The 25,813-nt window shown below is 43.2% G+C and overlaps 1 protein-coding gene across 1 annotated transcript in view; it reads right to left on the reverse strand.

The window, feature by feature from the left end:
- Sh2d4b (SH2 domain containing 4B) overlaps window positions 1-25,813 on the reverse strand; it is a 97,967-nt gene that overhangs the window by 45,992 nt on the left and 26,162 nt on the right. The window contains exons 2-4 of the mRNA XM_006997272.3: window positions 23,172-23,331; window positions 21,415-21,562; window positions 981-1,128 (exon numbers count right to left, since the gene is read on the reverse strand). Of these exons, the coding sequence (XP_006997334.1) occupies window positions 981-1,128; window positions 21,415-21,562; window positions 23,172-23,331 (456 nt within the window). The remainder of the gene's footprint in view (window positions 1-980; window positions 1,129-21,414; window positions 21,563-23,171; window positions 23,332-25,813) is intronic.

The raw sequence follows: 25,813 nt of genomic DNA on the forward strand, positions 1-25,813 counted from the left end.
GCTTCACACTTGCTAAGTTAAATAAGTTAGACACAAAAGGCCACATAATATGTTTTTCTTTTTCAAATTTTATTTTAGGTGTCTAGGCATTTACAGGCTTAGTGCCCTGAGGTGCTAGAAAAGGGAATCAGATCCCTGAACCTAGAGTTACAGAAGGTTGTAGGCCATCATGAAGGTGCTGGGAACTAAACTCAGGTCCTCTACAAGAGCAGCCAGTGCTCTTAACTACTGAGCCATGGCTCCAGCCTCTATATCTTTCTATTTCTATGGAATGTCTATAATAGGTAAATCCAGAAAGACTAATTAGATTAGTGGTTTGGAGGCAAGAGCGAGGGAACCACTGCCTATAGTGACATTTCTTTCTGAGGTGATAAAATTTTCTATGATTAAATGGTGGGAGGGTTACACAGTTTTGTGAGTATACAAAAAAAAAAAAAAAAAGCTTAATTCTACACTCTAAAATGAAGAATATTGTGATATGTAAATTACATGTCAATTTTTCCAAAAGGTCAATTTAATGAACCTGGCATATATTCACATAGGCAAGGCATACAGAGAGGCAGGGGGCTGTCCAGCAGAGGGCTCGCACCTCTCTGTTCCTACTGTGGTCTCTAGTTGCAGAATCTGTAATGCAGATTGCAAACACCCACCCACCCCACGCCACCCCGTTCATTCTCTCCCCGACCTAACAGATTCACACACTCGACTGTAGAAGGGCCCTGCCCACCTGCACTGGTCAAGCATGTTTACTAGTTTGTTTTGACTGGTGCTTTGACATTTGAGCCCTTGTTGATCCCAGAGGGCTGTCCCTCCCTCCCAAGGCCAGCCAGCTACTAGAGGTAGTAAAGGGCCTGCCTTTCATAAGCCAACCATCCAATCAGGGAAGGAGGCTGAAATGATAGCAGAGCACATACACAGTGGGCGGAGCTGGGTGGGGAAAGTGGGGCAGGCCTCCAGGCCCAAGACACAGCTCAACTCACAGTGTTCCTCCCACTCGCGCTCCTCCCTCTCGCTGGCTTGGCAGTGCATCTGGGCCTGCTTCAGGGTCCAATAGAGTTCCTTGGCCCTCTGCTCCTCCTGGAGGCGAATCTGTTCTTCTCCTCGCCTCCTCTCTTCTTCCTCTTTCCTCTGAAAAATTATTGAGACGGAATGGCATTAGAATGGGGAACTAACTGCCTGTGGGATTCTGCAGCTAGTCAAGCTGAGCTGTCTGGAGTAGAGTGGCCAGCAGTTACTATTCCACTCTTGGTCCTTACACAACTGAAATGTGATAGTCACACTTGGCAAGGACCAGATGGATTGGTATACTGATGCAAATTGTATTTGCTGTTTTGCAGTGCATGGGATTGAACCTAGAGCCTCATGCGTGCTAAACAAGTTCCCACCACTGTGACAGCCCAGCCCAGCAATGTGTAAACGCTAAAGCTTTCTGCAAAGATAAGAAGACTGAGCCATCCTCAGGCTTGCTTCCACTGGAAGTCAAGAAGGAGTCCAAGTTCAGAGAGCAGTGTCTGATCTTTCTAGAGGCTGTCCTGGACATAGAAGGATGCCTTGACCAGTCTGGATATAGTATTGATAAGACCATAGGTCTACTGGTCCTAAATCTCTTGTTTTTTGCAAGTCCCACTTATAAGTTAAGAAAAGGGTGTGTGTGTGTGTGTGTGTGTGTGTGTGTGTGTGTGTTTTCCTACCCTTGTTTACATGAAAAGAGCATTTATCCACTCAGAACTTATATAGATGGCTAATGAAAAATAGTTCACCAAATCTCTTCCCCCACCCCAATGCACCATTCAGCCTTACATTTCACACAGGTGCTAGAAACAGAACTCAGGTCCCCATGCTTGTGTGGCAAGCACTTTACTGTCCGAGTCAGCCTATATATCTGTCCCCTAACATTGTTCATTCTTGATTTACCAATTCTAGAGATTAAATTCTTCCTCTGATTTTTGTTGCATGAGTCTTAAACAGCAGTGAATGGCCATATTGCAAGCCAAATGTGTTGCTCGTTTCATCAATTATAAAGAGTATGTTTTTAAACCTTTTAACATACTTGCTTCTTGCATGTACTGTATAACTCACAACTTTCCTTTCTACTAAGAACAGGCTTTTTTCCTTCTCACAATGATATGTTTCTATGATTAATGGCATCTTAAATTATGTAAAACGTGGCAGGGAACGGGCTTTTCTTTCATGTATCTTTGCCATAGTTGTTTTTTCCTGGCTTAATAATGACTTCATCTTAAAGCAGAATATGGAATTTCCCCAAATTCCTATCAAGTATAGTAAGCTTTGTCTGAATTAAACCACATATGAGTTCTTACAAACATGGTATCGCTCTCTTTTTCAGAGGGATTTCAGAGGGACACCCTTCCCCTGGGAGCCATTTTCCATTCTCCTGTGGGCTGTGCTGGGAACTTCCTACATACCTCTCCACCCACACTTCAGGGCCCACCTCTGAACCTTCTCTGAGATGCAGCCCTGTATCACTGCCTTCCTTCTGCAGCCACTTACCACAGAATACACAGAGCCACTTTCTGAGTGTTTGCCTGAAAGCATTGCTATGCCAGCCTCACAGTCAACTACGGATTTAGTGGAGCACAGAACCTGATTAATTAAAAACATTGCTACCTTGTCTTCCAGCTTTACTGTCATCTTTTCAGCTGCTGCATAGGGTACTTGTTTTCTCCCTGGAAATATTCTAAGGCATTTTCTTTTCCTTTTTTTATTTTAAATTGAAAATAGATTCTTCTCTCACATAGTATATCCCAACCGCAGTCACCCCTCCCTCCACTCCCCCTCCATTTCCCTTCAGAAAGGGCCAGAACGCGGCCCACTGAATCAACTAAGCAGGGCTCATATGGGCTCATAGAGACTGCAGTGGCAAGTGTGGGGCCAGCATGGGTCTGTCTGCCCCAGTTCCTCTGTGTATATGATATATATGGCTGTTAGCGTGGTGGTTTTGTAGCACTCATAACAGTAGGAGCAGGTGTGTCTCTGACTCTTTTGCATGATCTTAAGACTCTTTTCCTCTTATTGAGTCACCTTGTCCAGCCTCTATATGAGGGCTTTTACCTTTTCTTTTTCTTTTTCTTTTTCTTTTAAGACAGGGTTTCTCTGTGTAACAGTCCTTCTGGCTGTTCTGAAACTTGCTTTTGTAGACCAGGCTGGCCTTGATGATGCCTTGTCTTATTGCATCTTGTTTTGTCATATTTGGTTGTTGATTCTAAAGCATTTTCAGTGGTGTGCCTTACTGAGGGTTTTCTTCAGAGCTTTGTGTCTGTCCAGTACAATACTTCTTCTTTGCCTGAATGAGGCTCCTGTTTGCCAAGCTCTGGTCAGCTTGAGTCAATCTCCCATAGTCTCCATCTTTTCTCTCTTGTTTTCTACGTCTTGTCTTTTCTTGTTCTACTTCCTGGTTGAAGTCACTGACTTTATCTTCCAACTGTTTCAGTAGTCGTGAGCTGTTTTCTTTCTGTTGTGGCATGTGTGATTTTTAAGCCCTCATTCTTATTTGCTAACTGTCTCTTTCATGTGGTTGCATCCTGTATTTGTTTCAGAAGTGTGACAGCCTAGCTCTCTGAAGATTGAGACCTCTGTCTTTCCCTCTGCTCTGGTTGAGATCTACTTCCTTTTTGTTTTGTTGCATTTATTTGACTTGGTGCCTGTCATTCCTGGAAAAAAGAAGGCTTTCTTCAGATATGCCCTCCCTGTCTGTTCACAGTGAAGAGGTAAGTCAGACTTGAAGGGGAAGCTAAGTATACAGCCAGTCTCCCTGAGAGAAGAGCTTCACTCTGGCAATTTCAGGAGGAACCAGCCATTTCTTTGATGAACCATCAAGTGGAAGGTTTTGGAGCTACTTTCTGTGAGATTATCCAGTCTTCTATTCTTTCTGTGTGGTATCTGAACAGGAGTCAACTGTGAGCATGCTGCAGGCAGAATTATGCTTAAATTCCCCAACCTGGGCCTCATGCTTTATGCAAAGTCATGATTTGAAATGTCTATTTGTCAATTTCTTCCTCCAGCTCTCTCCCCAACAGGACTGAGAGGGGTAGCTGTGTTTTCCAAGGCCAGACAAGGTCCTACATGAGCTCTGGTCCCTGTTTATTCATTTCACATGTTCTCTGTCCCTCTCCCCAGTATATGAATGTGGACACCAGACTGTGTCTTAAACTATGTAGAATAACAGCTTTCAGGCTGTGCTAGCCTTGAAATATTGCACTTTGTAAAGCAGTTGTTGGTTGTTTTATAATCTTTGCTCTTTGTTCTTTTTAACTCTTTAGGTGGGCCCGCCACCGAGCTCTCAAGTAAATCACAGGGAGGCTTATTCTTACTTACGAATGCCCAGCCCTCACTTGGCTTGTTTCTAGCCAGCTTTTCTCACAGAGCTAAACAAATGAACATAAAAGAATGTAACCCATCTTTGCATCATTAAACAAATGTTCCACAGCATAAATGAATGTAACACATCTTAATATTCCACAACACAAGAGTTTCTCATTACATCTTTAAAGTTTACTTTGTGTGCATGCTTGTATGTGGGGGGGGGGCACATGCATGACATGGCACTTAGGTAGAGATCAGAGAACAGTTTCTGGGACTTGGTTCTCTCCTTCTACAAGGTGGATTCCAGGGATGGGACTCAGGCCATCACACTTAATAGACAAAACATTTACTTGCTAAGCCCTATGACCATTCCCAAAGGAACAGTTTCGACCTGAGTTACTATACTCTAATACTCCAAGCTTAAGGGGTAAGATAACATGACTGTTCTAGTTAGGGTTACTATTGCTGTGAAGAGACACCATAAACACAGCAACTCTTATAAAGAAAACATTTAATTGGGGTGGCTCACTTACAGTTTCAGAGGTTCAGTCCATTATCATCATGAAGGGGAGCATGGCCACATGCAGGCAGACATGGTGCTGGAGCTAAGAGAGCTCCATCTTGCAGGTAACAAGAAGTCAACTGACTGTCACACTGAGGGAAGTATATCAGGCTTTTTCTTTGGGGCCACCAACTGGCTCTCAAATCATGACATGAAGACTTATTACTAGTTATAAATGTGTGACCTTATCTTAGCTCTTATTATAATCTGTTTCTCTTTATCTACATTTTGCCTCAGGGCTTTTTACCTTTCTTTCTTTCTGTATATCTTATGTCCTGCTTCTCATGTCTGGCTGGCTGGCTACTGGCTGCCTGGTTTCTGGCCCCAGGCATGTTCCACTCTTTCTTCCTCATTTTCTTCTCCTTTTCCTCTTTCAAGCCTAGATTTCTCCTCCTACTTATTCTCTTCACCCATGAGTCCCACCTATCCCTTTCCTGCCTAGCTAATTGGCCATTCAGCTTTTTATTAGTCCAGTCAGGTGCCTCAGGCAGGCAAGGTGAATACAACACATCTTTACATAATTAAACAAATATAGCACAAACAAATGTAACACACTCTTATGTCATTAAAAAAAATGCAGCATAAACAAATGTAATACATTTTTGCCTAGTTAAAATAATATTCCATAACAGGGAAACTTGAAAAAAGAGACCTCAAAGCCCACCCCCACAGTGACACACTTCCTCCAACAAGGCCACACCTCCTAATAGTGCCATTCCCTTGGGGGCCATTTTCTTTCAAACCACCACAATGTCATTATAACTTGTTCATTCAAATAAACAACCACCATCATGAGGCACAAACTGATAAATAATGTATTTGTACCAATAAATTATCATGAATGTGAATATATGGAATCATATCAGAAACAGTGTACATGAGTTTATCAGTCATACCAGATGTAAGCCTCTCATCTGAGACTATAAGAAGGAGCACACAAGACTGAGATACAGAAGGCATACTGACCTACCACTTAGTCACTTGTCACAAGTTTCATCCTGAAAAATGGCTACAGCAAAGGACTTCTGCCTTTGTCCCCCAGGCTCCAGCTCAAGCCGTTTCTCTTGCCTAGGACAATAGTAAAATAACATTCAAAACTGCCAGCTACCTGGATCTGACCACTCTGTGCTTTGAACAGCTCTACAGCTGTGGTTTGTAGAACTACTCATCTGGTTCTCTGCTGAAACTTTCCGTTACATCTAGATAGCCTCTTTGCCTCCGCTGAACCCCACATGCCTCTTTGATCTGTCCAAAGCCATTTATACCATATACTCACTGCTCTACCATGTGAAATGCAAAGTGTGATTTCAGAGTTAATATTAATAATTAAGATTAAAACAAAAGAACCAGTGGTTGCTATTAGTCATGTCTACCAAGTGAAATCAGTATACAGACCTCCTGACAGGAATGAAGATATTTTGCAGAGACATTTGTGCCCCTCCCCTTTGGCTATGAGACTATTGGAACAATGGTCCCCAAGAAATTGGAATTTTCAGGGATCTCACACTAGGAGAAAGAAAAGGCTGGAGTCTGGTATCAGATTCTGAGAAACGTGTCTGCCTTCACACAATTCAGACAACCTGTCAGACTGTGGTGGTATTGTGTTCCCCAAAATATTGTGCTCCCTAATAAACTTATCTGGGATCAGAGAACAGAACAGCCACAATATTAAACATAGAGGTTAGGCAGTGGTAGCACACACCTTTAATCCTAGCATTCCAGAGGCAGATATCTACCTGGAACTCTGTGTGTCCAAGGATACAGCCAGGCATGGTGACTCACGCCTTTAATCCCAGGGAGTGATGGCAGAAAGCAGAAAGGTATATAAGGCATGAGGACCAGAAACGAGAAGAAATTGGCTGGTTAACCTTTTAAGCTTCAAGCAGCAGTTCAGCTGAGAGCCATTGGGATGAGGACACAGAGGCTTCCAGTCTGAGGAACTGGCGAGGTGAGGTAGCTGTGGCCCGTTCTGTCTCTCTGATCTTCCAGTGTTCACCCCAATACTTGGTTCAGGTTTGATTTTATTAATAAGAACTTTGAAGATTCATGCTACAGTCAGACCACGGTGGCAAGAGTAAAGACAACATTGATGGGTCGGTGACAGGTGAGACTACGCCTTAGCCAGGGCTGCTGAGCTGCACATACCCTCTCTTTAGACCTGAACCTCGTGTCAGGGCTCTGAGAAGGGAGTGGGAACCATTCCACTAGACCTCTTTATTTGTTCCTCTTCCCAGTGTGGCCTCATCAGACAAATCTCCTTATTACAATTATTTGTCTGTTTAATTAGCCTATTGAAAGTGAGTGGCCCAGCTTAACTTGGTAAAGCTGCAGACCCCAGGCTCTGATCTTAATAATTCTGGTAATAGTAGTACTTGGTGAATTAAAGTGAACAATACTAATGTAGCTTGTGAATTGTTATTCAATAAATTCTCGTATAGTGGAAGGATACAAACATGTTCACATAGCTCAGTAGTGACAATGAGGTTTAACCAGACACTCCAGTAACTCCAGGATTCATTTTCACAGAGTCAGATTAGCCTGTAGCCCAGTGGCTGAACCCCGGGTTCCAAGAAGGTAGTCTGACAGCAGACACATCCTGCTGGCCAACACAGTATTTTTTTCACTAGTTCACAAGAAATTCAGTAGCTGGGACAGAGCTAACAAGCTGGTGTTAGGTGGCTATGATTGTTATTAGAGACAAACGCACTGCAAAACCATTACTCACCTTCCCTGTACACCCTGGAGGCATCCCTAGCTACCTTCCCACTGCTCCAGGTGCAGACCTTAATATCTTTCTTCCCTACACAACTCTCTCCATTCTGCCTGATAGCTCAGGCCTTTCTGTTATGATATATTATGCACGTGCAGGGAAACACGCTGGGCAGATGGGGGGGAGGGGGGGGGGGGCGGGGGCTGCAGTGTGTGGAAAGTCATTCGCACCCAGGCACTACATCCACTCGGAAATGGTTTATTATAATAGGAGATAAAGAGACAGAAAAGACAGAAAACAGAGAGAGAAAGAGAGGTGTGTGCACCTCATGGTGGGAAGAAGGAAAGTGGAAAAAAGAGAGAGAGAGAGAGAGAGAGAGAGAGAGAGAGAGAGAGAGAGAGAGAGAGAGAGAGATGGGGGTAGGGAGGAGTTTTTCCTTAGAATGAGGCTTTTACATCAGGACACAGGGCAGCACCAAGGGGCAGGATTTCAAGGGGCAGATCAGAATCTTAACACTTTCTCTTTTTACTTCCCACCTTCTTCAGGTTAGAAGGAGGAATAGACTTAATATCATGAGGACAAAACAAGTGAAACAGAGGTAGACAGGTTCAGCTGCTCCACAAAAAGAACCCACAGCCAACCTCATGTCCTGAGCACCACTACTTACAGTATCTGGTGCCTCCAAATCCTGGACCTACCTCTGGGATTCTGGATTGAGCCAGCTCACTGCCTGCCCCCTTCCCACACCCTCACAAAATTCCTGAACATCTTGCCTCTGTCTTAATATTTTCTTGTATCACTTCTCCTCTCTCATTTTTTTTGTCCATGAGGTGTATAATTTTTTTTCTAGCTTTAGGTACTATATTAATGACTAAAAAAAGAAAGGTAATATAACTGTAAATCCTTAATCCTATATTTTTAAAAAATGACCTTTTGGGGGCTGGAGAAATAGCTAAGCAGCTAAGAGAACTGGCCGTTCTTCCAGAGGACCAAGGTTCGATTCCCAGCACCCACATGGCAGCTCACAATAGTCTTTAACTCTAACTCCAAGGAACCTGATGCCCTCTTCTGGCTTCCATGGACACTACAGACACATGGTGCACAAACATAAATGCAAATAAATCATGCATACTCATAAGATGACACCTGGTAGTGGTGGCTCGTGCCTTTAATCCCAGCTCTCAGGAGACAGAGCCAGGTAGATCTCTGAGTTCTGAGTTCCGAGGCCAACCTGATCTACAGAGCAAGTTCCAGGATAGTCAGGCTATACAGAGAAACTCTGCCTTGAAAAAAACAAAACAAAATAATAATAATAACAATAACAATAATAATAATAATGACATTTTTGTTGTTGCTGTTGCATCTGAAACAGTTTTGACTGAGGACTTTTCTCCAATGATCAATTTGTATTTCTAAAAACATCAAGACCCATTCTCTAAGAATTAGAGTCTATAGGCTAAAGAAGCTAAGTAGCTTTATTAAATCATTCATCAAGTCCTTACTAAGCAGCTATGAGACTCACAGGCCTTCTGTGGGTTCAGTATGAGAAACAGGGTCCTCACTCAGAGCTTGCCTTCTGGTGGTGAGAACACCAAACAAATAAATTAAAGTTCAAGAAATTTCACAAAAGAATGACCAGTACATATGACCATGTCTAGGAGACTACCATAGACCACGGGACCAGAAGAATTCTCATGGGATGCCGTGTGGTCTGACATCCAAGGTATAAGCAGAACATAATCCAATGAGTACAGGGAAAGACATTTTCCAGACAGCAGGAACAGCATAGACAAAAGCCCAGGCATTGCAGTACACATCAGCCTATTTGAGCAGAGTGACTCATTGAGGCTAGAGTGGAAAAGTCAGAATTCTACAGTGGGTGTGCTTGAGAAAGCATCTGACACATAGGAGGCTGCTGTGAGTGATAAGATGCTGAGATTAAGGGGCACAGGGCTGAAGGGCAAAGCTCAAGTATTCATACTGAGGGGACATTTACATACAGATAGACGGACCAACTGGTGTGACTGAAAGACAGCAGATTAAGAGAGTGTCTGGGTCACTCTAGCATTTACAACTCAAAAGAAAGAGTTGGAATCAGAAAAGAAGACTGATAAAGAAAGCCAAGGTTAAAATAATAACCTAGAAGGAAGGATGCCTGTGAACAACCAAGAAGAGGGAGCATTTAAGGCAAAGAGCAGTGAACCGAAATGAAGACTACTGAAGACGTTACCAAGGCAAGAAAGCTACCAGAGACTGCTGGGTGTGATAACTAGAAGCAACAAGAGAATGTGACAAGAGAAGCCCTCATGGAACAGAGGGACAGTTATCCAGGCACCACGGGGAGGAAGTAGAGATGGCCACAGACAACCCATCAGGACATCCAAGATGAGAGTAATGTGGGGTTACAGTAGACACACAGCTTTTTGGCTAAGATCCCTCGAAGATAGACATGGGAAGGGTGGCTTTGACATGGGAAATCCTAAGGCAGTTCCTGACTGATAGAAAATTGTAAACAATGTTCCCAACTCTATTGCATATAGTAAACTGTTTTGATTAAAAGCCCTACTTCACCTTCCCCACAATCTCTGCAGCATGGGTAGCACTCCTCACGCTGGCACAGCCCTTCACATTTTACCTAATGCATTTCCTTTTCCTCCCCCACCCCCCACCCCCGGGCTCCCTGATCTCTGACAACGGTCCCTGCGTCACTCAGTCCACAAGACAACAGCCAAAGCAACATGCCCACAGACACTTCAGATCCTTCACCCACCTAAAGGGATCTTCCAGACAGACAATTGGCTCCTGTCAGATCCAGGAGCCCCAGATTCAAACTGTGTTAATTTGCTGTTACAAAGTATCACTGCCTATATGGCTTACACAAGAAAGTGTTTCCTCATGGATCTAGAAGTGTCAAGTCCTAACACATGTCAGCAGGGTTGGTTCATTCTAAAGATTCCTCTTGGCCTGCAGGTGGCCACCTTCCTGCTGCTTCACACTGTGTCCTATTTATTCTTCTTAGAAGGACACCAGTCATACTGTATTCAGGCCTACCCAACACTAAAGATTACATTTTAGCTAAAATTACCTCTACAAGGACCTTGCCTTCAAATGCAGTTATGTTCTGAAGCACTGGGAGTTTCAGACTTCATTGTAGAAGAAGGGGGCAGGGGCAATTGAGCTCATATTGAGAAGACTGCACTCTAGAGAAGGGCCAAAGGGTCAGAACTGGTGTGCTGCTTTTCCCACATCAAATTACAATGTGAAGTTCCTACACAAGCCAGCTGTGGGTGACAGGAGGCAGAACGTTAAACAACGGTGTCATTGTTCAGCCTTTTCTCCTCTTGAGAGTGGGACACTACCCGGGAGCCAGCGGTCTACAGCAACCTCCCCTCTCAAAGGAAAATGACTGGCCATTCACTGTGACAAAGGCAAACCTCTTCACAAAGATGGAGACAATAAAGAAAACAGTTTGCAACTACAAATCCACAGAATTGCATCTTTCTCCTCAAGGACTCACTAAAATGGCTCAACTCTCACAGCTAAAATTACCTAAACATCCTCATTGTTGTGGAAACCATCGGACCTGTTGGGCCAGTCTGAAATCACTGAAGAAAAGTCCATCTTACTAAGTTGAGCAGTCAAAGGCCAACTCAACCAAGAGGCAGCCACACAAATACATTTCACCCAGGAAGGACGACAATCCCCCTTCTCCTGATAACCTGTCAGTAACAGCATACTGCTGAGACTTGGTTCTACCTAACCCCAGCAGGAAAAGTCATAAAGACAAATGCTTTTCCTGGAAGACATCAACATTTTTGCTGTATTCTTGTCCCTATGTGCCACTGTACCCTGTGAGATGTACATTCCAGAACAACAGGGCTGGAACCATGCTATTCATTCCTCCCTCTCCAAGTCACAGGGCAGGGTCTGGCAGTAGGTAGTCCTTAAATGCCACATGGATTAATGAATAGTAAAGACAACAGGGTTTATGCTAACCCATGAGAGGGAGAAGATGAGCCAGGTCATGTTGTCATATTCCTCACAGCCTTGTAAAGGTACTACAATGTTTTTGAAGTTTTTGTTTCTTTTTATTTTATGTATATGGGTGTTTTGTCTTCCTGTATGTCTTTGCATCACTGTGTTCAGTGCCTGAGGAAGCCAGAAGAGGGTGTTGTATCCCTGGGAACTAGAGTTACAGATGGTTGTTAGCTACTATGTGTGTGCTAGAAATCAAACTCCAGTTCTCCGGAAGAGCAGTGCTCTTTCCTTCTTTCCTTCCTTCCTTCCTTCCTTCCTTCCTTACTTACTTACTTACTTTCTTCTTCTCTCTTGTTTTCTTTTTTTGCTAGGAGTGGGGTTCAAGACATAATACAAGAGATCTCTGTGTATCTCTGGCTGTCCTGGAACTCATTCTGTAGACCACGCTAGCCCTAAACTCAGAGATCCACCTGCCTCTGCCTCCCGAGTGCTGGGATCAGAGGCATGCACCATCACTGACCAGATGAGCCAGTGTTCTTAATCACTCACCACATCTCCAGGCCCCTGAGTCCTCAATTTTCAAGAGGAAAGTGAAATGAGAAATGGAAAGTTTGACCACCATTTATGATCTTATTGGGACCAAGATATTGACATTTGGTGAGGATGTCATCCAGTCATTAAAATGAACTAACATAAAAGTAAAGGGCAGGGGGGCGGGGGTTAAAACAGAGTGGCCTCAAATGAGGAAAATGGGATAAGGTTGGTGATTGGCAGGGTACTTGGAAGTCAAGAAGGAAAGTGAAGGGAACAGAGGAAGAGCACTATTCTCAGTGTGCCTTGTTCTGTGATCTTGAGCAGGCGAAACATCTAGAAGTGGCCTTATAATTGAGAAAAGAGTAGCAGGGTACAATAGTATCTGGCCCCAGTATCTCCTTTTTACTTAAGAAGCACTTTTATATGCATGTATATTGCATTCTAATGGCACCAGTCACAAGACGATGGATTGGTATGGGGGTTGTTTTGTTTTGGGTTTTTTGTGTGCCTCCCCCCCATCTTTATTGTGTGTGTATATTTGTTTTGCTGGCGTGTATGTTTGTGTATCACATGCATGGCAGCATCCACAGAGGTCAGAAGACCACCTAGAACTGGAGTTACAAACTGTTGTTATCACCCACATAGAGATGTGGGTAACTGAGAATCAAACCTGGGGTCTCTGGAAGAGCAGTCAGGGCTCTTAAACTCAACCCTTTCTCCAGCCCACAAGAGAATGGTTTTCTGTTGTATGTTTTTGTTTTTGTTTGTTTGTTTCATTATTTGTTTGTTTGTTGCCGGGTACTACAGTTTGGAAGCAGAGCTACAGGCATGCTGGGAAAAGGTTCTACTACTGAGCCACAGCTGAATCAGAATGCTTTTTAAACACAGATGACCAATTTGCACAATGTTCCATGTGGGCCTTCCATTACAAGCCCACACAAAGTAAATGTGATTTACTTTTCTTTTTCCATTTTTTAAAGTAAATTGTCAGCATTATCTTTTCAACAACCTACAAAATTAGAAGAAGCTGTCTACACCCTCAAGGCACACCATCCCAAGTAAGCCTCATCCTCTCTCAACCACAAGTTTCTCAGATTCTCTCCTCTCTAGCCTCCACCCACCCCAACTCTCTTCTGAACTGAAACCTCTGCATGGCTGACCCAAGCATGTCCATTCCCCTTCAAGTCCACACCTGTGTCCAGCTTCCACTGCTACCATCGACCTATCCCTCAGCCTGTACAAATAAGTCTTCATGTTTCACTCCAACCCCACCACACCCTACTAATTGAGCCACCACCAATGTTTCTCTGTGTCCAACTTTTCTTTTCTGCCTTTAGTCACAGAATCTATATCAACGTCATACTTAACCATTGCAAAAATCTCCTAACTGACCTCTTTTCCTGAAGCTATAACTGGAATTATACTGTCTCCAGCATCCTAAAATTAACCCAGTCATGCCCCTACAAAACAAAACATCATTTTTTGCCCACACTTTTAAAAGTAATGTTCAAAGACTCCACAACCTATCCTTCTGGACTTATGTCTGATTCCATCCATCACGGGCTTTTTTCTCGTCCACCAGCAGACCTTCCTTTCTCCCACTTACCTCCTCTGCTCTCTACTTTTGTTCAAATCAGACTCCTGAAGGTACTGCTATGCCATATTCTAGTCCTCTGGGTGTGGTTGAGGCAAGAGTTACTCAGTCTCTTCCTTGTTGTAAGTTTCTTAAGAGAAAGTAGTTTATCCCTGCTCCCTCACTTCCCAAAATCCAACCCATACTTGGGTTCCCAGGAAAAGAAAAATATATATATTAAATAAAAGCGGTTATTGCATTCCTACATTGTGAATGTTGGAATTATAACATCAAAAGATGAAATAAAAACAATCCAGTCATTCTCTAACCTGATACATAAATCCCTCATTTGGGTTCTTTACTGCTGCAAATAAACTACAAGAAAACAAACTGCTCAACACAACAACTTAACACTTCATTCACTTGGGATTCTGTAGGTTAATAATTCAGGTAGAGCCTGGTTAGATGGCTCCTTTGTACCACACAGTATCAGCTGAGGTTGGATCCTTAGCTGAGCTCATTCCCTGGGATTGGCTGGCAGAACCAGGAGGGATTCAGCGTGTGCTACCTGCTTTAATACCCTCCACATAGTTGCCCAGGCTTCCTTTCAACAGGGTAGCCTAGGGCATAGGACTATTTGAGAGCAGCTCCACAAGTGAGCACTACAAAAGGTGTAAGTAGAAGCTTGGGTTTCCTGCAGGCTGTCCCCAAAAGGGGCATGGACAGAATATACCCAAGTACCTTGTACATACAGGAAAGCTAGCCAAAGATGCTCACTTTTCATTTTATCCTAACCCAAACTGAAAATACCCTTGATTCAACCAGGAAAAATTAGGAAATACTGAAACACAATTTGCTTATTCGAACTTATAAATCCATTAATGTGAATAAATTTTTAAGCCATTTGAGCACTAAATTTATATAGATAATGACAGTCTGTAAAAAGTAAGACAGGGGGCTACAGAGATGGCCCAGGGGCTAAAGGGGTGCAATCTGTTTGTTTGTTTGTTTGTTTGTTTGTAGACTGGGTCTCTCTACACAATTCTGGCTATCCTAGAACTCACTACATAGACCAGGCTGGCCTCGAACACACAGAAGCCTGCCTGCCTCTGCTTCCTGAGTGCTGAGATTAAAGACATATGCTACTATGCCCAGCTGGTTAAAGGATTGACTGTTCTTGCAGAGGACCTGGGTTCATTTCCAGCACCCACATGGTGGTTCACAACCACCTGTAAATCCAGTTACAGGGGACCAGATGCCCATTGGCCTCTGCAGGCACCTGCACACACCGTGCACATAAATTTGTGCAAATGTGCACATACACAGATAAGTAAATCTTTTTTTAAGAAAAGGGAAAAATATGGGCATGTGAAACCTTAGTAGTTTTAAACTAAACATTGGTATGCTTTAAATACAAAGCAAAAATGGAAAATATTGTTTGTTGCATTTCTGAGTTAAATTTGTTTGTATATTTAAATGCTTTAAAAAAAATACTTGATTTTTATACAGCCATCATGATCTCAGTGCTCATGCAAGAGACTAAGGTAGAAGGATTTTGAGTTTGAGGCTAACTGGACTACACAGCAAGTTTTAGGTTAGCCTGGACTGTATATAGTGGGACTATGTTACAGAATAAATAACAGTTAAATCAACTATTTGCAAAAAGCGTTTTAAATAGAAGTTATAAAGAATTGTTTCTAGTACACTCCACACATCAAAGCTTTTCTCAAGGCCAATACAGACTTAAAGGGAGAGGAATACCCCACCTCTAAAAGGAAAATTGGCAAAGGATTTGCTGCCAGCCATATTCATCCCAGCAGAAGATCTTTGAGACAACATTTCAGCACATCTTAACTACTTCCTGGGAGTTTCACAATGAAGAGTGGTGTGTGAAAGAAAGACCACTCATACACACACACACACACATACACGCGCACACACACACACACACACACAAACACACACCACACACACCACACACACCATACACACACACACACTACACATACCACATACACACACATACACCACACACACACACACACACACACACACACACACACCTCTCTCTCTCTCTCTCCAGACTAGACCAAGCCACCTGGAGCACTTCCTGAAGCAGCACCTCTCCTGCAGTCTCACATTTCCGAGGCTTCTCAAAGAGAAGCCATGCTAAATCAAGGTGCCTACTTCTATTAAAGTTCAAACATGCATATTTAACAACTTGAGTTTTAAAACAGACACATACATCAAAACTAGAGGCTTCTTTGGAAATAACACCAGATACATATATTTGAGTCCTTTGGTGGCCTGAAGGTCTGGCCAGGTGGCCTCACTGATACCACTGTGAGCTCTGGCAGAATACACCACAATATATCACCCTTCCATCACTGAGGCTTTCGAGGAGACCATCAGCCAGAGAATCTCTACCAGTAACATGACCCCTCTGTGATCTCCCTGTGCAGTGAACCCAAGACCCAGCTCTATCTCACCTCACTCCAAGTGTCTAGACTCAGCCCAGTGTGTGGAAAAAGGAGACCAAAATGTAGCCAACAATGATAACTCTTAGAGATGCAAAAAATGAACTACTTTTCTTTCCCAACCAACTTAAAGCTAAATCATATATAACCTGATTTATATATTGTAAATTATATATGTAATGTATATATAAATTATATATAGATCATATATAAATCAGGTATAAACCTCTCTCCCCACTTGGATCAGATAGTGTATAAAGTGAGGGGAGGGGAAGTTGGCACCTGATGTATAAAGTGAGGACAGGACCACTCCAAGGTATAATTAAGGGGAAGGTTTTTATTTAGATATGGGGGAGAGTACAGCCAGAGGCATCTGGAAGAGTCTAGAGCAGAGGGAAAAGTAGGAGACTGAGCATGGCCAGCAGGATGGACTGGGCCATGAGGGGGTTTGGGGGAGAAGAGAACCAAGAGAGGGGGGCAAGAGAGAGAACTGGGCAAGAGAGAGAACTAGGAGAGAGCCAAGAGAGCACAAGGTCAAAATGGGCAGGGTTGTATAGGAATGAGGAGCTGGGGGAAGAGAAGCCCAGGAGCTAGAGGAGGTTTTTGGGGGGCGGGCCAGGATGAGAAGAGCTGAGAACAGCCAGAGGTACCGAGTGAGCCTGGAGCCAGCAGCAGACATTCTCTATGCTGATAGTCACCACAGTTAGTCATTTGTCCCAAATTTCTTTTGGACCTGACAGATAGGACATGCCTCATAGTTTTACTCTTGACTACAATAGGTATAATAGCAATGGCTGTGGTTCTGACGGGTCCTTACTCAGAGGAGATGCACGCAGAAGGGCTTAGAGTGTTATCAGGGCATGAGGAAAAGCTAACCTCCGTCTATCTCTAAAAATGGAGGTCTTCTTGGAACACAGCCACATGCATATGGTATGAAGTGACTGTTGTACTACAATACAAACTGAGTTGTGCCACATAGATGGCATGGCCCCCGGTAGCCTAGAATACTATGTGGCAATGTTCAGAAAGTACTTAGCGGACACTTGAGTTAGAGTATCATTGCCTATGCAACCTTCTTTTAAGTTGTTTAGCAAAACAATGACAAAAAGATGCCCAAAACTACATATAAATATGTGTATCTGCATATGTATATATATGCACATACACATATGTGTCTATGTATATACATGTGTTTATATATGTGTATACTTATGTATAGAGATGTGTACAGGTATATGTGTACTCAGTTTTTACCAGGGTTCAGAAAAATGTATAGGTTTATGGAAGTTCCTGAGACTGTTTGGGACTAGGAAACCATTGATCTTACAAGTGTGTAAGTAAGAAAAAATTAACAAAGACAAAAGTGGCTTTGGATCACAAGAGAAACAACATATTCCCGAAGAATATCCCAAGCCTGAATATTTTTTAAAATGTCCATTTTCCACAAACACAGATACAGCGTGATACAATCCCAGTACAAATCTCCATGAACTGTTATTTGAGGGGAAAAACAGTAAAAAAAAAAAAAAATAGTTTAAAAGTTCTGCTGGTAGAAGAAAAAATATAAATGAGGTTATTTGCCAAAAACATTTTGAAAATAAAGCAAAATGATGGGGTTCTTACCTAAATAGATGCTAAAAAAATTATTTTAACGCTATAATAATCAAAAATTATTCTGGTCTGGGAATAATAAATCATAGCGGGAAACTGAAGAGATCTGGGGCAAGTAAAGAGAAAACCCCAGCCAAGACAGCAGACAAAGGGAGAGGGGGAGGCGCAACCACTGCGGTAACGCCAGAGTAGCTGGGAAAAAAAATACAGTCAGAGCACGATACTATACACTCTCCCAAGATGGAGAAAAATTAAATACAGAGAAACAAGAGCATGAAAGGTATAAAAAACAAATGTAGGGAAACTTTCTGGGCCTAAAATAAATGATAAAGAAAAAGATTAATGAGCTTGGCTCACAAACGTTTTGAGCTTCTATACATCCGAAAATATGATAACCAAAACTAAGAAAAGCAATAGCTGCTGAGGAACGGATCTCAACTTCCTCACTACGCTATTGCTAGGGAGGAAGGAACAGGTTTTAAAATGGGCAGATGATGTAAAGACACTGACAAGTAAAACTCAAAGCATAACTCCTTCCAAAGCTGCGCATGGAGAGACCAGACCAAACTCCAGCTTAGCTTCCAGCTCCTAAGATCATGTCCCCGGGATGAATCCGGACCCACTCAAGGGGCCTGATTGAGAAAGCTTGGTGATGCCAGAAAAATGTGCAATGTGGTCTAGCCTGCACCTGACGGCTGTCTGTGCTTACAGCACTCCTTACAGGGAACTTGCAGCTGTGATGACATCTCTTTCAACTCAGAAGCATGTGTCTGGATGCCCAGAGAGCTTTGGCACTGTAATCACCAGCAGGAAGGGCTCCTTCCCCCAGCTTCTGAAGGAGGACAGATGCCCCACTTCACCAACTGCCTGGCCTAGGGAACTCAGCATCTCATTAGACACTGACCTGCTTCTAGGTTCTTTCCTCCTCTAACCCTGCTCTCCCCTGCCCTGCCCTCCAGTGCGCAGTCCCACAAATCACCACAAATGTTGAGGGATCGCAGCTCTCTCCCGCACTGTCAGTAGCCACCAAAAAGAAAAATCTTTTGTGTTTTGTGTTTTTGGCAAATGATGAATATGAAACCCAGGGCCTTGTACATACTGTATTTGCAGCCTCATCTCTGTTTTCCTGCCTTGACTAATGTCCAGCTGTGTTTGATTTCAACAATACAATGTACAAAACAGTACAATGTAGGAATTGAATGTGATTTTTTTGGTTTGTTTTCTGCTTATCTGTATTTGTGTGTGTGTTTTCTAATAAATAAATGTATTGCGCCTATAATGAAAAAGAATGTTTTCAGGTGATTTAAGCTTCCTACCTGCTGTAGTTTCCTTTCTGTTGCTATGATAAAAATACCCTGACAAAAACAACTCAGGAGGAAAGGGGTGATTCTAGCTCACAACTGTAGGTTGCAGTTCATCACAGTGGGAACTCAAAGCAGCTGGTCACGAGCAGAGAGAATGGATGCCTACATGCCTACACTCAACTCACCTTCTCTTTTCTACAGTCCAGGGTCCAAGTCCTGGGTCCAAGCCCAGGGCACAGTGCTCCAAATTTTAGGCTAAGTCTTCACACATCAATTAATGTAATCAAGATAATCCCCCACAGATAGGTGAATGAGCCAACTAATTTAGACAGTTCCTCATGAACACTCCCTTCCCAGGTGATTCTAGACTGTGTCAAGCTGACAATTAAAACCAACCATCACACTACCAGAGAACAGGGAAATTAATTTACCAATTCCAAAACCCTATAGATCTAACACCACATGTCCAGACATTCCTAGGTCAAAAACGTACTTATGTCCTCTCTCTAAATCTTCATAAAAAATAAAAGGCTTTCCAAGCCTGCTGGCAAAAATTTGCAATCCTAAGACTCAAAGGGCAGAGGTAAGTGAATCTTTGGGAGTTCAAGGTCAGCCAGGGCTACCTAGTGAGACCCTGACAAAACAAACAAATCCAAAGTAGACTATTCTTCCTACCATTTTACCAAAAGCAAGTCAATAACTCAAAGAAATTTAGCAAATGTACAGGCTGTCTTTGTGTGTCATCTTCCCACAAGCCAGAATCATCACAGAGGAAGGAGCCTAGGAGACAAGCTATGTGGGCTGCAGAGGGCAGAGCCAGAGAAGTGACCCAAGCCCTTTGGAGTAGTCCAGAAGATTGTGATTGGATCCCAGATGGTAAGAATTTGGTCTTGCTTTGATGTGACTGTGATCTGATTTTTCCCTCTTGAAGTAAGAAAGTATTTTACTGGAGCCCACAGTTGAGAGACTTTGAATTTAAAAAGACTTTGGATTTTTAAGAGATTGGCTGTTTTAAAGGGGTTGAATTTTTAAGGTGTTTGAATTTGTAAAGACTGTGGAACTTTTAAAGTTATTTATGTTTTTAATGTGAGATTTTGTGGAAAAGTAAGAAAGGAAGGAGTGTGATATTTGTGTGATGTGTTTGTGTGTCCTGTTGACAAGGGGTCAGTTGTACTAGCTGATTTTGTGTGTCAACTTGATACAAGCTAGTCATCAGAGATGAAGGAGCCTCAGTTAAGGAAAAGCCCCCATGAAATAATGCATTTTCTCAATTAGTGATCAATGAGGGTAGTGCCATCCCTAGGCTGGTAGGCCTGGATTCTGGAAGAAAGCAGGCTGAGCAAACCATGGGAAGAAAGCCAGTAAGCAGCATCCCTCCATGGCTACTGCATCAGCTTCTGTCTCCAGGTTCCTGCCTTGCTTGAGTTCCTGTTCTTACTTCCTTCGATGATAAACAGCAATGTGGAAGTGTAAGCTTATAATAAGGCTTGTAGACAGGCCCATAGGGTCAAGGAAATTGGCTCAAACCAGTTGCCAAGGCATGCATATAAGGTACTTCCTTATGAGCCAACCAACCTGGAGTCAGCCTGAAGGTCTAACAACAGGTGCTGTCAGAGTTCCTGATCATGCAGAGTCTACCTGAGGGCCTAGCAACAGGTGCTGTCAGAGTTCCTGATCATGCCCAGCCAATGAAAGATGACCATGCAATGCCACCAGATTGTGACACCGACTGGGTGCTGGGAGGAGTGTATAAGGCCTTCCCCATTATTAAATAAAGAAGTTTATTGTTTGCCTTCAACTGACTCCCAGTATCTGTGCCATTGATGCCACATCTTCTCACCCTTTCCCCCGAGGGAACTGTTAGAATCCAGCAACATAAACTGGATTCTAACCAACCTCTTTTTGGTCATGGTGTTTTGTTGCAGCAGTAGAAACCCTAACTATGACAGAAATTATCTCAGAGTCATAAAGCAGTCAGTAGTAGAACTGGAAGTGAATTCCAGCTGATCTGGTCATACGTTCCTGGCGCCTCATTTCATAACATGCTCAGATTGGGATGAAGAAGGCCAATATTCTGTTCCTAACTCTATACACAACCACTATTATGTGTGGCCTTGGCAATTCCTTTTCCTTGTCTGGCCCTTACTTCCTCATCTATACAACAAGAAGGAGATGGGCCTAAGGGGTGTCAACTTCCTTCCTGCTCAGGTATGCCAGATTTCTGTCTTATCACATACCCCAGGCCAACCAATGGCCAAGAACTGATTCCAACCAGATAGTGGCCACATCAAACTTGGAGGCAAGAGCAGGTGCCCCTCACAGGTGCCCGTGCACTATCCCACCTTGAATTCCTCATGTATACGTTCCTCCAGGATTTTGGCAGCCTTGCGGTCCTCCATCTCCACTTTCCACCTCTCTGCTAGGATCCGGGCTTTCTCATTGGCCAAGGCATCCCGGAACTTCTTGGTGATCTCTGCTTCCTTCTGTTTCCTTCCAAGAAAGCAGCAGCAGGGGTGAGCTTAAGTGAAAAACTAGAAGAGCATGACACAATGCAACTTCAAGTAAAAGCAATGAGCAGCCTTCCCTTGGTACACAGAACAGCAAACACATTTTGCTAAGATTACCAGAGCTCACAATGGCAAAGGAAGGAGGAGGTGACACTCATGTAGAGAAGGAAGGGTAAACCAGCAAGATCATTCTGGAAGCTCAGAAACAAGAAGTGAAAATCCCATTTCTCATTCAAGTAGCTGAAGGTGAATATAGTAGATGTTCAGCAGAGTTTTATGAAAAGAAATGATGAGCCACGCAGTCGTGGCGCATGCCTTTAAACCCAGCACTTGGGAGGCAGAAGCAAGCGGATCTCTGTGAGTTCAAGGCTAGTTTGGTTTATAGAGTGAGATTCAGGACAGGCACCAAAACTACACAGAGAAACCCTGTCTTGAAAAAAAAAGAAGGAAGAGAGAGAGAGAGAGAGAGAGAGAGAGAGAGAGAGAGAGAGAGAGAAATTATGTGCAATTTAGATATCTATCAAAAACACAAATAAGTTGCATTCCTGTGTAATAGAACACTACTGAGAATCTTCAACAGCCTTAGGATTTGAACTGATGGGATCTATCAAGGTATAAATAAAACTTTTTGTTTTTTAAATACTCTTCATAGTTAGCTTAGTTAGTGGGTGTTCTTGAATTCATTATAATCTTTGGTTTTGTTTGCATTTTTACAATTTTACAACTAAAACACCATCATTCAGAATTGATGGTGGAGGATGCTAAAGACACTGTCACATGGATTTCCAAGTTTGGCAAGGTTAAAAAACAATGTTAAAAGTTGTTGATGAAAAGAGTCTGACTCTAAACTTTCCTGAGGGCGCAGCTGTCCTTATGTGAATGCATAAATCATATTCAGAGGAACAACAGAAGCCATGGTGAAACATTACTGCTAGACCATCCCTGTGAGAAGTTCCCAGAGTGGCTAGGGCTGTGGAAATGGTTCAGTTGGTAAAACACTTGTCACATGAGCACAGAAAAAGAATTCAGATCCCTAGAGCCCTCATATAAATCTGGATGCAGTAGCACATGCTTATAATCCTAGCACTGGGATAACAGAAACAGGAGGATCCCTAAAGTTCACTGGCTACCAAGTGTAGCTGCATCGGTGAGCTACAGGTTCCCTGAGAGACCCTGCCTCAAAAAATCGTGTGGAGAGTGAGAGAAGAAGACATCTGACATTGACCTCTGGTTTTTACACACACAAACACAGGCACATGTGCACATGAACATGCACCACACTCATACAACATGCTATCCATGCTGTCCAGGTAAATCCAAACTTCAGGCATACAGAAAGGGGTGATAGGTTGTTAGGCATATCACCAATAGGAGAAAACTGAGGTCCCAGACTAGCTGATTGGTGGGTCTAACACTTGAACCCACAAGGTTTACTAATGGGAGATCTTGATGCCTTGGTTATTTGATCTTTACAGAACTCAACCCAGCCAGCCACTGACCAGCACCTCATTTTCCACCCATAGCTTAGGTCTATCTACCCAGGGCTCCATGCTCAGGCCCCACCCAGCACCCTCCCCGCCAGCACCTCTCACCAGAGCTCCTCAGCCTCTCTCTGTGCTTGCAGCCGTGCTCTCTCTGCAATCAGCTCCTCAGAGATCTCTTCATAGGGCTTGTCACCAGGGCCTTCACCCATGACCCACACCCAGACCTCGCCATCGGCTCCCAGCAGCCACTGGATGTGCTTGTTGCTTGCTGCCTCACAATGAAAGGAGAAACAGAGAGAAAAGAAGAAACATCTGGTTTCTAGTTAAAGAGCAAGATGAACTGGTACACAGCACATGCTCTATAGTTATCACACAACTCAACAGAGCAACAGTGGCTTCGGTGCAGATTCAAGACATTCCCTTACACCATCCCCTCTAGGGAGCAACTTAACAGCTGAGCCAGCATCGGAGGCTAGCGTCAGAGATGATCTCTCATGAGGTCGACATCAGCAAAAATATCAAGAGTTAGTGTGATACTCTGTATGCACTGACTTGTGCTTCTCCCAGGCTGAGGCAGTCAGGTGTCAGCGAGTCTTCTCTGCTCTCTCATTTTTCTATCCACTGACTAGAAAGAAGGAATCAAAAATGATAGAGTTGCAAGATGAAGCAGCCTGGAGCCTGGTGTTTCTGTGATATACATCATGCTGTAATTTGAACAAGAAATAAACCTTTGCTAGATGCCGCCCCCGAGAGCCCTTAGTTTGCCAATAACAGCAGTCTCCACTGATGACTGTGACTAGATCAGTGATGTTCCTCAGTGACAGGGTTGCCACAGCAATAGAAACCCTGCATCTGGCTTTAGCATCTGAGTGGTGAGTGATATCTAGCAGGCCAAACAGCTGGAGATCCATGCATGCAGAAACAAAACAGCTGTTAAAAAATGTCACAGACTCATTAGAGCTTAAAAGGCAGACCCTGTGTTTTCTGAATTGGGAAAATGAAATATTAGCAATGTGTATTGGATGCATTTGACAAGGTGTTAAGAGAAAAAAACTAAAACTCAAGAAGGAATCAAGTGTTTTGCAGGGAAAAGTGAAAGAGGATGGAGAGAATACAGAAATTTGGGGGGTGGAAAAAAAAAACTAGGTCCCAAATAATAAGAGATGTCTGTGATCCCAGTACTCTAGGTTGAGACAGGAGGATCATGAACTCCAGGGTAACTGGGCAATGTGGTGAGATTCTCTCTGTCTCGCTCTGTCTCTGTCTCTGTCTCTGTCTCTCTCTCTCTCTCTCTCTCTCTCTCTCTCTCTCTCACACACACACACACACACACACACACACACACACACACACACACAAACGCAAAAGGTGAAATTCTGAAGAGTTTTGCATAACAGAGCTCAGTCAGCTGTCTTCATGAATGAGATGCCCCAGAACACAAAGCACAGTGGCTGTGAGCATGCGCTCTCTACACTCCACTACAGCAGATGCCACTGAATAAAACCCCAGCCTCCAGGACCCTGTGTTTGATTATGGCTGTTTCCCAGAGGTTGCCCCAGTCTCTGACTGAGCATGCCAGGCTCATAACTGAGGCGTTTGACTCCTTGCCAAAACTTCCTGGCATTACACAGCTCTCTACAATAAGGCCCCCAGCCACCCTCTTTCTTTTACCCAAGGTTAAGTGAGAAATTTTTAAATGCATATGTAATGACATAATCGTACAATTTTTTTCATGATTAAAATGACTATATATGGTAAAACAACAGAATTATCTTTAGGGCTACAGTCACTGAGCCACTGCCCTAAAGGCTCAGTTGTCTGCCTTTCTTCTAGATGCATAGTTGATACAACAATGATCAGAGTGAAGAGGCAACCTACAGGGAGAGATAAAATTCTTGCAACCTATACACCCCATTAAGGGTTAGCAACCAAATACATAAGGAACTCAAGCAACACAGTATCAATAAAATAAATAATTCTGTTTCAAAATGGGTAAAGGGCTTGAATAGACAACTCTCAAAAGAATACATACAAATGGCCAGATGTGAGAGAAAACATTCAACCTCATTCATCATCAGAGTAGCTCAAGTCAAAACACTGTGGGATATCACTCCACACTTGTTAAAAGGGTAAGCAGCAAATATATAGAACTATAAATCTTGGGGGTAGGATCTAGAGCAGTGGTTCTCAACCTGTGGGTTATGACCCCTTTGGGGTGGGGAGGTTGAACAATTTTTTCACAGGGGTTTCATATCAGATATTTACATTACAATTCATAACAGTAGCAAATTTACAGTTATGAAATAACAAAGAAAATAATTTTATGGTTGGTGGTCACCACAATATGAGAAAATGTACTAAAGTGTTGCAGCATTAGGGAGGTTGAGAACCACTGGACCGGAGAGATGCTCAGTGGTTATGTGCTGCTCTTGCAGAGGACCTGGATTTCATTCCCAGCACCCAGATGACAGCTCATAACCATCTGGAACTCCAGTTCCAGGGTACCTAACACCCTATTCTGCCCTAGTGGGCACAGCACACATGTAGGCACAGATACAGGTCCATAGGTGAAACACCCATACACATAAAGCATTTATCTATCTATCTATCTATCTATCTATCTATCTATCTATCTATCATCTTTCAAGACATGGTTTCTCTGTGTAGTTCTGGCTATCCTGGGACTTGCTCTATAGACCAGGCTGGCCTTGAACTCACAGAGATCCACTTTCCTCTGCCTCCCAAGTGCT

The sequence above is a fragment of the Peromyscus maniculatus genome, chromosome 9, assembly GCF_049852395.1.
Source record: "Peromyscus maniculatus bairdii isolate BWxNUB_F1_BW_parent chromosome 9, HU_Pman_BW_mat_3.1, whole genome shotgun sequence".
In the NCBI taxonomy this organism is placed as follows: Eukaryota; Metazoa; Chordata; class Mammalia; order Rodentia; family Cricetidae; genus Peromyscus; species Peromyscus maniculatus.